The following is a 15000-nucleotide window of genomic DNA, read 5'->3' on the forward strand; positions in this document are numbered from 1 at the left end:
ATGGATCCGATTTCTAACCGAGATCCAAGTCTCCTTCATTGAAATTCCAACAACATCAACAGGGCGCTCGTGCATGCTTGTGTGCGTATGTGCAGTATTTGGGGTCAATGCATGTGCAGATGTGTATGTTTTGTTTTAGGCATGCATTCCCATGCATATAGCTGCATGTCCAGACATGCACATATATACTTAAGTACTAAACTTCTGGAAAGTTTTACAAAATTTTACTGTTCCATTGATTACTTGTACCTATGTGTACAGGTATGTATATATGCATGTATATATGCAGAGCCGGCTCAAGGCACCGGCAACTTGGGCAGTCGCCCGGGACGCCATGTGCTAGAGGGCTCCAAGGAGGGCGTGACAAAGACAAGGAAATTTCCACGACCGCCAGCTTGTACACGCCGAAGTTCAGCTTGCCAGCAACCGTAGGGCCGGCCCTGTATGTATGTATGTATGTATGTATGTATGTATGTATGTATGTATGTATGTATGTATGTATGCATGCATGTATGGTATATGTCTGTGCATATATGTGTGTCTGAATGTCTGTGTAGATGCGAGTGTATAGATATGTGTATATATATATATATATATATATATATATATATATATATATATATATATATATATATATATATATATATATATGCATATATACGTGTAACATAATATATGCGTATATAATGTTTGTATATATATTCACACACACACACACACACACACACACACACACACACACACAAATACATATATGCCTGTATGTTCGTGTGTTTGTATGTATGCATGCATATATATGTGTGTGTGTGTGTGTGCGTGCGCGTGTATATAAATGCTACGTTCATACACGTACGGCCGCCCTTCCTCAGAATAGAACGCTCATCGATTACATTAAAATAGTTGTGTAGTTAGTCAATAGGCGTGTATACCGTAAAGGAAGCTTCGTCATAATATTGTCATTTATGAGATAGTAATCAATTTTAAAGTCATTAATCAGAGATGCAGCAATGTGCTGTAGCAAACGAGATAATAATAATAAATAGAAAACAGCGATATACCTGTGCATTGGTAGATGTCTATCTGAACAAATTTTAGTGTGTGTGGGGGCATGTTGGAGACAGACACAGAATGCCCTCACCACACACATATGTATGTATGCCATTATTTAGTTTATTTGAAGATTTCCAACCAATAGAGAAAGAATCGGTTTCTAACCTAGATTCAAGGCTCCCACATTGCAATTTCAACATCAGCAACAGGGTGTTTTTGTTTGTTTGTATGTATGTATGTATAGATTTGTATGTTCAGATTTGTATGGTTTGCTTTATGTATGTATTCTCATGCATATAGTTGCATATCTAGACATGCTCATATGATAAACTTCTGGAAAGTTTTACAGATTTTTACAGTTCCAGTGATGGATTGGATCTGTAGTCTTCGAATTAGCTTTCTCCTTTCTGGTTTTGAGAAGCCTAATTTCTCAAGATTGGTATTTAGGCAGTGTGTTACATATCCCAGGGTTCCAATAATTACAGGTATAAACCTGAACTTGTAATCTGGATAGAGTAACTGCAGATTTCTCAATAGATGTATGTATGTATGTATGTATGTATGTATGTATGTATAAATGAGACGAATTTTATGAACAAACATTGAAGCGTCGAGATTGGTATTTTAGAAATGAAGCAAATGTCGATCGCTGGGGAATAGTTGTGAAGACAGCTAAGAGGATTGGGTAGAATCCCCTAATAGCCGGGGAAAAGGCCCACCAAGCCGCTACAGAGAATTAAACTCTGGGCCGCCACTCAATATACACACCGACACACATACACACACGTACGTATATATATATATATGCATACAAACATACATATGCATACAACAAACATACATATGCATACAAACATACATAATCAAAATTAATTAAGATGCTTTTTAATGTTTCACAATTAAAACTTACACAAAAATTACACATACAGACAAATCCTTACGCGCGCGCACACACACACGGACGTATGCATGCATGCATGCATGCATGCATGTATGTATGTATGTATGTATGTATGTATGTATGTATGTATGTATGTATGTATGTACGACTGTTTAACAATAGCAACAGGGTAAGCTGGAGATTTCTTCAATAAACAATGGAAGCAGTGTAACTTGGAACATTCCTCTCTTAGATTTCTTTACATTTGATTCTTTAGACACCAACTGTTTACATTGGTTCTCCGAAACAACACGTGTTTGTTGATCGACGATTTTCACACTCTCAGACTCTCAGCTAAAACTTAATGTGCCCCGGTATGTATAATGTTTCTCAACTGAAAGCGAAATATAATACGAACGAAGATGAATATTGTACCAACCAACCTCATATAATATATATATATATATATATATATATACAGAAGCCACGCTATGAAAAACATGAAATTTATCACTTCATGTAGACGGCTGCTACATTTTTAACCCTCGGTCGACGAAACGAGGTTGTGGAAAGTAAGTGTTGTATTCTTAGGTACAACGACGTTTTTTTTTACTTCGTGGGAACGAAATTGCTTAAGTAGATCGATTGGGTATTCTTTCGGTTTGTGATCACAAATTGAAAGTGGAAATATCTATTCGATAATATCTAAGGGGCACGTGCCAAATAGGCGACCTAAACTACTTTCACCCCGCAAAGTCAGCTTTTTAATTTAATTTAATTTAATTTAATTTAATTTTATTTTATTTTCAAAAATCACTTCTGATTCCTGTTTTTAACAACGGAGATGTGGTTGGGAAGCAAGCTTCTTACTACACAGCCACTATTATTATTATTATTATTATTATTATTATTATTATTATTATTATTATTATTATTATTGTTGTTGTTGTTCTTCTTATTATTATTATTTCATGTACGGAGGTAACAATTCTGATTGAAAGAAAAAATTCTATTTTTTCAAATTTCAATTTTTCTTTTCAGTATTTCAACGCCAAACGCCTATCATAATTTTCCACTTTCATTTTATAGTCATATACCGAAAGAATACCGTCCATAAAGCAAACTTATATTAACCGGTTCTTAGAGAACAATGTCAAATACCATCAAATCTGACAATATTCCATCATATCACTACTTAATATAATACTTTTTTCTTTTTCTTTCTCTCTTTTTTCTCCTCACATTTTCACCATTCTGACAAGTAATAAAATAAATTGTAAAAAAACAAAAAAAAACAACAAAAAACAAACTAAATCTAGATTTCTGACGGTGACCACCACTGCACCCTGCAACGTCTGCAACAGGATCTGCAAATCCTGGGTAGGTCTGTATTCTTACATGAGACGACACGACAGATCATCAAACAGACAAACGCTGGACAGCCGTATCCTGTTGAACTCGCATTCATTCATTCTTACATACATACATACATACATACATACATACATGTATGTATAGACGTCTACGAATCCACAAGTCAGTAAAAAATATGCACTCGTATATTTGTCGGCGATCGAGAAGGGGTATATAAAGGGTATATCAATCAAAGTATGATCGATCCATTACAGCTGATTTTAACAATCGGTTTCGCAGTCGGTAAGAACGGGTGGCTGTAATGGATTCATGACACCGAATATTTTGATTAGCTGGCACAATCGTTAGAACGGCGGTGCCCCAACATGGCCAAAACCTTTCGGCTGAAACGTAGAATAAAATAATATGTATGTATGTATGTATGTATGAATGCATATATGTATGCATGCATGTATGTATATATGTATGTATGTATGTCTGTATGTATGTATGTATGTATGTATGTGTGTATGTATGTATGCATGTGTGTATGTATGTATGTATGTGTATATATATATATATATGTACATATAGGTAGTGCGCGCCGTGTGTGTATGAATGTAGATAGATAGATAGACAGACGGATGGATCTAATTCACATTCAGACACATATTCATTTATAAATACGATGAAATAAAATGAAATGAAAATCTAAACTTACCGGCTTGCCATCTTTGCCAGGTGGTCCGACGGGGCCAGTTGGTCCGCGCTCACCAGGATCACCCTGCAGATAAACAGGTTCGAAATCTTGACTTAAAATTGGAGCAGGTGAGAAAATTAAAACAAATAAAACAACGAGTCGAATTAATTCTCCATTTGGCATAGTCACAGACATAATGTTGGTGTGTCGTCCTAAACTGTACAATTTTGACTTATGTCGAGAAATGTGATTTGGTAATTCAACGTTTGCTCGCCGTTGTTGTTGTTGTTGTTAGCAGCACGTCTGCTGTTCGTTGGTTGCAGGGTGGCATACACCAACGGAGCCTGGTCGCCAGAGAGCGCTCGCTCGCATAAGTCCTCCTAGAAATGGCTTTCTTCTTCTTTCTCTTCTTTCTTTTCTCTTCTACTACGAAGAGTTAGAGAAAGAATGTGGGGGAGGGAGAAGACAGTGGAAGTGTGGAGGGAGGGGGAACGACGGGTGCTGGGAGGGTGAGGGTTTGTTTTGGTAATCTGGCAGTGAAAGAGCGAGAGAGAGCAAAAGAAAGGAAGAAGAAAAATGAGGAGGAGGAGAAGTTGTAACGATAACGAGAGAGAGAGAGAGAAGAAGGGGGGAGAGGAGGAAGGGAGATGTAAGGATAATGAGAGAAAGAAAGAAGTAAAGAAAGAAAAAGAAAAAGAACGGAGATGTAAAGATGAGAGAGAGAAAGAAGAAAGGGAGCGGGGATGTGAGGTTAATGAGAGAGAAAGAGGGAGAGAGATAAAGAGAGAGAGGACGAAAGAGGAGTGGGGTGGTAGTGTGGGAGGGAAGCAGTCACAGAATAAAACGCGAAATTGGTGTAAAAGAATTAGCAGCGAAGATTACAGAAAGACAAAATTTGTTTTTTTATATGAAAGGGGGAAAAAAATAAAAGATTCAAGGAAAAAAAGTGAGTATTTTGAATTTAAACGAATGTAATTTTTTTTTCTTTTTGCTTATAATTTTGATTTTCAATTTAACTTGTAAAATAGAAAAATCTGTAGAAACAAACGACCCCCACCCCAAACCTGTTTCTCCCCGCCTTTATTCATTTTGTGAACCTCTCCTACCGTCTCTCTCTCTCTCTCTCTCTCTCTCTCTCTCTCTGTTTCACTCCCCCCTCTCTTTTTTAATATATAATAACAACAGTATTTTGGTCAAAATGTTTGTTGCTGAGATAGCGAAGTGGTTGCTTCTTAAGTTGTCTAAAAATATAAAACAATAATAGCGTATTGTTTCGTTTCGCTGAATGATCATTTTTTTTCTCGCAAAGTTGTCATATTAATAATAAAAATAATCCTTTCTACTATAGGCACAAGACCAGCAAATTCAAGGGAGGGGGGATAAGATTACATCTACCCCAGTGCTCGACTGGTACTCATTTTATCGACTCCAAAACGATAAAATCGACCCCAGCGGAATTTGAACATAGAACGTAAAGACGGACGAAATACCGCTAAGCATTTTTCCCGGCGTTCAAATGCTTCTGCCGGTTCGCTGCCTAAACAGGAAAAAGAATAACAAATAAAGTAAGCGAAGCTTCTTTATGATTTTAATGTTTGGCAGGAACAACGATCGCTGTTATCTGTAGACTTTACCGAAATTCTTCATTTTCTTCTCCCCACCCAAACGAATTCCTCGCCTTTCCTGGTTCATGCTAAGCATGCGTTCACATGAAACTCTGTGCGTGCGTGCGTTGATGCGCGTGTGAGTAGAATGCGCCGGAACGAACACACAAACACAGGCATTCTTTACAGAGCGAACTCGGGTTTAGCCGTGAGGGTATTACAGCAGACGACATATGAAGAGGACTCGATAAGTTCGTCTCCCCTTCGTGACGCTTCAATGTTCTTTTGTTCACCTTGGAGTATAAACCGGAATATAATCTCCATGGAACTCGTTGCAATGTTGTGAAAGAAACGTGGTGAAGACAACAATTTGTTTTCGTTACTCAATACGAAGCCGGAGGCGTATAAGTACACATTAGGGCCCCACCACTCTTGTTTCTGTATAATTTTTAAAAGTGAAACCTATTTTCTTAACGAAATTTTACAGGGATGCGTTTTCGAAGGTGTACATTACGGTTATGTCTCTATTTTTTTTTACTTCTTTCAGTCATTAGACTGTGGCCATGCTTGGACAATGCTTTGAAGGGCTTCAGACAAACCGGTCGACCTTGGTGCCATGTTTTAAAAGTTGCATACTTATTCTATCAGTCTGTTTTGTCGAACCGCTAATATTATGGGAACGTAAACAAGCCAACACCAGTTGTCAAGCATTGGTGTGTGTGTGTGTGTGTGGAGGGTCAAGCACAGGCACAAAGACACGTATGCATAAACACACACACAGATAGACAGATAGACAGACAGACAGACAGACAGATAGATGGATAGATAGATGGACAAATAGACAAACAGACAGACAGATAGATAGATGGATAGATAGACAAATAGATGGATTGATGAAAGTAAAGATTGATGCACAAGTAAAGACGACAGCTTTCCCCACAACGTTTTTGTCTATCAAATTCACTTGTAAGTGATTAGTCGGCCCAGGGCTATAAGAGAAGACACTTGCCTAAGATGCCACACAGTGGGACTGAACCCAGAACCATGTGGTTGGGAAGTAAATTTTTTACCACACAGTCACGCCTACATCCATCCATCCATCCATACATACATCTTTCATATCTTTCACTTGTTTCAGTCAAGCGGTGATGGGGGTACAACACAGACAAAAAAACACATAGATACACACACACACACACACACATACACAAATATACGTATACGACGGGCTTCTTTCAGTTTCCGTCTACCAAATTCACTCACAAGGCTTTGGTCGGCCAGAGGCTATAGTAGACGACACTTGCCCAAGGTGCCACGCAGTGAGACTGAACCCGGAATCATGTGGTTGGGAAGCAAGCTTCGTACCACACAGCAAAATGTTCTTTAAAAATATGAATTTTATAGAGAATTATAATAAGTACTGTCTCGAGTTGTTCGCTACATAACACCGGTTACTCGGTGTCCATGGTGTCTTGACCGCGACAGGATCACAACGCCCTCCCTCAGAATGGGCTGCCAGTGGTCGCAGAGTTACTCATTCATAGCTGAGGGGACCGGAGGATTATAAATTGAAGTAGTTTGCATAATAAGATAACGCATAGCCAGGTTCGGGAATCGAACCCACGATCTAGCGATCGTGAATGCAACTCCCTAGCCACTAAGCCACACGCCTTAGCAAACAGAATTAAGAGGAAACAAAATCGAGAGCGGGAAGTTGCGAATGATCAGATACTTCTTAAAGAAAAAAGACAGAAACAAAGGCATAAAGCCCATTCGTAATCTTCAGTTGCGAAAACGAATCTCTTTAAAATTTCATTTATGAAAATGCATGTATTAGAAAGTTATGACAAAGCGAGACGAGGTGGGGCACCAAACTGCAGTTATGCCACTAAGGAGCTCCTACCTATTAATGTTATTCAAACAACTCGGAGTATATTGAAAGGAGTGGAGGGGGGAGGTGAGAGAAATAATCATCAATCAATGATCTGATTAGTCTTATATCTCATCGCGTCGATGAGATTGGAGATGGAAATCCTTTCTTAGTTGTCCTGTGGCTACCTTCGCTCGACCCTCGACACATTATCAAGGGAGAGTCGTTTCCAGGTGTTTTCCTCTCTTAATCCAACGCTACCAGCCGTTAAATCCCCTCCAGCTAATTTATCTATCTCATTATCAATGCAATAAGCACCAACACACACACACACACACACACACACACACACACACACACACACACACACACACACACACACCAAATAGAAGCAATTAAATAACGATGTAGCTTTGTGTGTGTGTGTATAATTACTTACTGTCTGTCTGTCTGTGTCTCTCTCTCTCACACACACACACACACACACACACATACATATATGTATGTATATATTCTTTTATCCTTTTATTTGTTTCAGCCATTTGACTACGGCCATGCTGGAGCACCGCCTTTTAGTCGAGCCAATCGACCTCAGAACTTACTCTTTGTAAGCCTAGTACATCTATCGGTCTCTTTTTGCCGAACCGCTAGGTTACGGAGACGTAAATACACCAGCATCGGTTGTCAAGCAATGTTGGCGAGTGGGGGAGACAATCACAGATACACAATCATCCACACACAAGCATATATATATATATATATATATATATATATATATATATACAACGGGCTTCTTTCAGTTTCCGTCTACCAAATCCACTCACAAGGCTTTGGTCGGCTCGAGGCTATAGGAAGAAGACACTTGCCCAAGGTTCCACGCAGTGGGACTGAACTCCAAGCTGCTTACCACACAACCACTCCTTGTGTGTATATGTATATATATATATATATATATATATATATATATATATATGAAAAAGAAGAACGAAAATGCTACTTTTTTAAAATTAGGTACATTTAAATTTACATTATTTACATTATCTACATTTGACGGATATTCGTCCTCATCTTGTTTGTTGTTAATAATAATAATATAATAATAATAATAATAGTAACATCGATAGGAATGAGAACCCAGGTTCGAAATTTCCCCAAGACACCTGACGAAGGCTGGAGGGTATATCAGCCGAAACGTTGTGTTAACAACAAACAAGATGAGGACGAATATCCGTCAAATGTAGATAATGTAAATAATTCCTCATCTCTTAAATATAGAACTGTAACATTTAAATTTCTTTATATAAATACATTTAAAAAATGTTTTTGTTTTACATGTTTCGGTTGTTTATAAACCTTATCAAAAATATTTACTTAAATGAAATATGTGGAGAAAAAAAATAATAAAATTAGTAATAAAATAAACGTTCATAGTGTAATTTTCTTTTTCCTGTAAATGAACGCATTAACAAGGAAATGCATTTCCTAAAGTATCGAATCTAAATTCTTTAAGCTGGAAACACTGAAACTATTTGTATATTATTCATAAGAAATAAAGATGAGACGTTGAATAGATGCATTTCTGTGAAGACTTCAGGGGAGATAACTTTACGACGACTATTAGTGCTGCTGCTGCTTATTTGACTGCTGCGGCCGCCCCTCCTTTTGAAAATAGTTTTGACCACACTACTTGATTTAGCATCACAGATAGCAACTGAAGTTGCTACTAGCAACGCCACGCAAAATAATGGAAATTACCACGTGCTCTTGCAGGGAAAAGAAGAGTACACTATGAACGTTTTTTGACCTTATTTACATCATTTACATTTGACGGATATTTGTCCTCATCTTGTTTCAGCTGATATACCCTCCAGCCTTCATCAAGCAAGATGACAAATATCCGTCAAATGTAAATAATGTAAATAATATACATAATTCCTTACCTCTTAAATACTGAACTGTACTATCAACGCTTATTTCATTAATGATTTTTTCTCTGCATATTTCATTTTTGATAAGGTTTATAAACAACCGAAACATGTAAAACAAAAACATTTTTTGAATGTATTTTTATATAAAGAAACTGAAATGAACCTAATTTAAAAAAAGCCGCATTTTCGTTCTTCTTTTTCATAAACATCTGCTTACTTGTGTGTTACCTCTGCATTTATATATATATATATATATATATATATATATATATATATATATATATATATATATATACATATATATATATATATATATATATATATATATATGTGTGTGTGTGTGTGTGTGTATTGTCATGGCAAGGGTCGCGACACCCCCTGCTAGAATAGACTTGACCGAACGACTGTAAATAGTAGCGGTCTGAGTGAGAGACAGACAGAGAGTAGGTGTTAATTGCAGGAAATCGTAAGGTGTCGTTTTAGTAGTTTGTCGGAATATCGTGTGTTCGTTCGTGTTTAGCTCGGGAGAGTTTGTTGGATTGTTACGTTGTTGTTACCCTGCTTCGTTATATGTTTATTGTGACTACACGGTTACAGTGTAAATAAGTATCGTCATAACTGTTTTTTTTTAAGTCGGCACTTATTCCATCGATATCTTTTGCCAAATTTCTAAGTTACGGGATCGTGAAGAAACACACACTAGTTTCCAAGCAGTGATGGTGGGACAAACACAGGCACACAAATTCGACGGGCTTGCTCACAATCTCCGCCTACCAAACTCACTGACAAGGCATTGGTTGGCCCAGGGCTGGCTATAGTACAAGACGCTTTCTCGAGGTTTTTCGCAATAAGATTTAATCCGAAACCATGCTGTTTTAGAATTTATTTCGTATCTAAAGTCTGTGGATTCACAATCTACAGACGGCATTTAAAATTTGGATGGAATTATTAACCAAGAATCGAACATGAACAACATCTTACAATGAGAAGCATTTATTTCTAAGTTACAAGAAATTAAACTAAGAAACTATTATAAACATCTGGGCATCTTTGTTAACGCAATTACATCAAGAGAAGCCATATTAACTGCAGTTTTCGTCCAGAGACCTGTTAGCAAAATCCTCACAGAACGAAGATTGAAACTTGTAGATTAAATACTATGTTGAAAAGTAGGGATGTGATCTACAAAGGACCAGCTTCATTTTGATGTATGATACATGTTCCTGTGTTGGTAATTATACCTTGTCCGAAACAAAATGGCATTACTTTTTGACTCACCCTCGTATATCGTTGTGAATGTGTGTGTGTGTGTGTGTGTGTGTGTGTGTGTGTGTGAGTGTGCGTTGCTTTGTGTTTGTCCCCTACCACTACCTAATACGCGATGTTGGTTTGTTTACGTTCCCGTAACTTAGCGGTTCTGCAAAATAGACCAACAGAATAAGTACGACACAAAAAATACAAGTCCTGCGGTCGACCTGTTCGACTAAATCCTTCAACATGGCCGAAGTCCAATGACTGAAACAAGTAACAGATAAAAGAAACTCTGAAGTAGTGAATTAAAAGAGGAGATGAAAGAAGACAATTGATTCCGGTTAACATGATTAATAAATAATTGTTCGGATTAGTCCCTTTCTTTGCAGAGACGGAGCCTTTCTTGTTTAATATTGATATTTACACTAAGGCGGCGAGGTGGCAGAGTCGTTAATGCACCGGGCAAAACACTTCCCGGCATTTCGTCCGACTTTATGTCTTGAGTTCAAATTCTGCGGAAGTCGACTTTGCTTTTCATCCTTTTGAGGTCGATAAAATAAGTACCAGTTATGCATTGGGGTGGATGAAATCGACTTACTCGTTCTGCAGAAATTGCTGACCTTGTGTCAAAGTTAGAAACCAATATTTATATCTACACTTAAGACTGCGAGCTGGTTGAGTCCTTAGTACGCCGGACAAAATTGCTTAGTGGCATTTCGTCCGGTTCTAAGTTCCGAGTTCAAATGTCGCCGAGGTCGTTTTTGCCTTTCATCCATTTCGGGGTTGATAAAATAAGTACAAGGTATGCTCTGGGGTCGACTTACCCCACTCTTCCCCCCAAATTACTGGCTTTGTGCCAAAATCAGAAACCAGGATTTACATTTCGATCGGTTTCGATTTCGATCGTCGTCACGTGTCTTATTATTTATAGAATTGATTTTTTAGAATATTTCGATTCGGTATTTTTGCTTTTTCTGAATTATTACTGTGATCTCTGCGACAAGAAAATATATCTGTGCAGTGTTGAGCTAGCCATTCAGACGACTGTTACTACTACTACTACTACTACTACTACTACTACCCATTACTCTTTCTTTTCCTCCTCCTCCTCCTCCTCCTCCTCCCAGGTGTCGGCGATCATGGACCTCTGCCCTTTCCTGTCCCCCACAAAAATTATTGGGTGAATCTTTCTGTAGCCGACTGCTAAAACCATCAATTATCTTCTCTGCCTCTCTCTTTCTCTTTCTTTCTCTCTCTCTCTCTCTCTCTCTCTCTCTCTCTCTTTATCTATCTATCTATCTATCTCTTTGCCTCTCTTTCTCTCCGCCCCTCTGTATCTCCCCCCTTTCTCTCTCGTCCCCTATTCTCTCTCTTCCCTAGCATTTACTCTCTTTCAGTTTTCCACTTGCCGCCAAATGCTCAACATGTTATCTCCTATGCTTTCCAGTGAATTTAGCCATTTGCCTCCGTCTTCATATCTTGTTCAGCAGATTTCTGCTGGTTTCTGCTCGTCTAAGAACTTTACCGTTCATCTCTCTATCTACGTCACGTATCAAAAGCGACATCTCAAAGAACACCATCCTTCCACATAGTCAAGCTCACTTCATTTTTGCTTTCTTTATCAATAATTAAACGTGGAGGGAAGGGACCAGGTTTATGGTCTCCGAAGCTTCTTCGAGACAACTGGGATCGCTCGCTTTTTGGTGTTGCACTTGTTACAGCTATAAGTTGTTGGTTAAAGGGGAGAAATCCTGGACAGAAAGGGAATTCAAGCGGATTGACGTTCTAGAAAGAAAGAACTGTGTATATTGGTCATTGCGGTGCCTGGGTTGAGGTATTGTTGGTGGGGGTTTGATATAAGAGACGGATGGAAGAGATGTGAATAGATCGGCGGTGTATGAGTAGAGGCGGTTGATTATTAAGCAGATGTGAGGAACAAAGATCATTGTATGAGGAATAGACAAAGCAAAGTGAGATAGACAACATGTCTGAGGGTCAGGAATTGAAGTGGATTGGTGAGCGAATTCATGACAATTATTTGAGAAGTTTATTTTATTTATGTATTTTGACGCAGTCTAGGGTTGCGTGACCAAGCGGTTAGGTTCTTGCACTCACGATCACAGTTTCAATTCCTGGAGCTAGCAGTGAGTTGTGTTCTTGAGCAAAACACTTCATTTCATGTTGTTCCAATCTGCAAATAAGTAACCCTGCGTTGCACTGCGTCTCGTTCAGGGGTAATGTTGAGATCGGCCCTATGTGTCCAATGAGTCATGACAGTAATCTTTTCTGCTCTAGGCACAAGGCCCGAAATTTGGGGGGAGGTGGCCAGTCGATTAGATCGACCCCAGTACGCAACTGGTACTTAATTTATCGACCCCGAAAGGATGAAAGGCAAAGTCAACTTCGGCGGAATTTGAACTCAGAACGTAAAGACAGACGAAATACCGCTGAGCATTTCGCCCGGCGTGCTAGCGTTTCTGTCCGCTCACCACCTTGAGTCATGTCAATAACGTCTAAGGTTTGATAACAAATCTAGGATGTCTGCATGTAGCTGCAGTAGTATCGCACCAGATATGGAAGCAGGGGTCCATTTGCGTCTTTTTTTGTGTACTTAAAGGTTGAATTCGAGATTTCTCGCGCATGAGTTTGTGACTAGAATATTTCTTATTGTATTCTGTAGACAATTGTTAGATTGGACTATAAGAATCTGTTTATTACCATTTTTATTCATTTAGTCTACATGTCAGTTAAATCAAGATAGCGACAGTAACTGGCATGATCGATCCCCATAGTAACAAAATTAGCACACAAGACTATTTACATATCCATGAACATAGAGTTTTCTCTGTGCTCGCACGACCTTTCGGTGTGACGAGTAAAAATATGTTTACAAGCTTCTTCGTATCTTTAACATTGGGACCAAATACGGAGTGTAATTTATCTGCCTAGGGTTATGTGATGCTGAGGATTTCAAAAGAGAATAAAATGGTGCTATACACGGTGATGTATGACTAGAAAATTTAAGATCTTCGTTATGAGTAAAGAAAAAGTATTAAATGTGTTGTTCTGTGCCTCTTTTTTCATTGCTCATCGATTTAAAATTTAAACTTCTAACCTCGCCACGATCAGTCTATAAAGTCCGGAAATGATTATTGCCTTCACAATAAGTGACGCCAAGGCAGACCAGCATATCACGTGCTCAAATTAAAATAATATGCTTTCCAATAGAAAAGTGAATCTTACTAAATGCTGAGCAGACTGGGTGATGATATTTCTATCAATCAGCCCATCCATTTTTGCTGCTCACAATTCCCGGGTGATTCCTGGGGTTAGATACTTCCAGAGGGAAGTAGCTGAAGACTCTTATTAGAAGCAACCGTCTTTATTCTTTCTTTTTTGGATATTTAGGTTTTCAAATTCCGTTTGCCACTGTAACGAAATTTCCTCCACATTGTTGCCCTGATTTCACAACTTGCAAAAGTCTATCGTTTGTTAAAGCATGGAATTCATCAGGTTAGCTCGCACACAGTCAATCAAAGTATGATGTCTGTGACATATTCAGACAAACGTGACAGCTCGGCGACCGTTTCTTAATTGTAGGGTTTCAACTTGCGATTTGTCAGGTCTCCTAAGTGAGTTAACTAATTAGCTGTCATACATCACTTTATGTGTTGTTTCTAGTGTACTAATTAGAAGGCGTAATGTGGTTGATATGATATCTGTGCTTATACGAACCATAAAAGAAAATGATTTAAGGGACATGGAAGAAAATTAAAGATCATGAGAGAGAGAGAGGGGGGGAGAAGGAAAGAGAAAGAGAGAGAGGGGGAGGGAGAGAGAGGGAGACGGAAAGAGAGAGAGTGGGGGAGGGAGAGAGAGGGAGAAGGAAAGAGAGAGAGAGAGAGAGAGAGGAAGAGAGAGAGGGAGAAGGAAAGAGAAAGAAAGAAAGAAAGAGAGAGAGAGAGAGAGAGAGAGAGAGAGAGAGAGAGAGAGAGAGAGAGAGAGAGAGAGAGAGAGAGGGAGAGAAATAGTAATTTTGACTGACAGATATTGGTAAATACTGAAGCAGAAACTCAGATAACGAGAAATAGACGGAAAACTAGAACATTTTTTGGTAGTCACTTTTTAAAAAATTAATTTACGGTCACCGAATGTGGGTATAATTCATATACTTCCTGCAAATGTTTTAACTTTCAAAGTCAAAAATACAAAATAAACAAACTCGTTTTTGTCAAATCTTAATCAATTATACACATGGAAGGAATCTGGTGTTTTTTTTTTCTTTCATTTAAATGAAAAATAGAGGAAACATGGCAGAGGTTTTTGGGTCTTGAAGTTTTGTTCTTTAAACGAAAATAAAATAG

The 15000-nt window shown here is 38.3% G+C and overlaps 1 protein-coding gene across 5 annotated transcripts in view; it reads right to left on the bottom strand.

Annotated features, from left to right (window-relative positions):
• The window catches only part of LOC106871778 (uncharacterized), a 262045-nt gene that overhangs the window by 33289 nt on the left and 213756 nt on the right, over positions 1-15000 (bottom strand). For all 5 annotated transcript variants that reach the window (XM_052969918.2, XM_052969917.2, XM_052969916.2 and 2 more), the window contains one exon: positions 4005-4067. In XM_052969918.2, the coding sequence (XP_052825878.1) occupies positions 4005-4067 (63 nt within the window). The remainder of the gene's footprint in view (positions 1-4004; positions 4068-15000) is intronic.

The sequence above is a fragment of the Octopus bimaculoides genome, chromosome 8 (genome assembly GCF_046866305.1).
Source record: "Octopus bimaculoides isolate indiv1 chromosome 8, ASM4686630v1, whole genome shotgun sequence".
NCBI classification, from domain to species: Eukaryota; Metazoa; Mollusca; class Cephalopoda; order Octopoda; family Octopodidae; genus Octopus; species Octopus bimaculoides.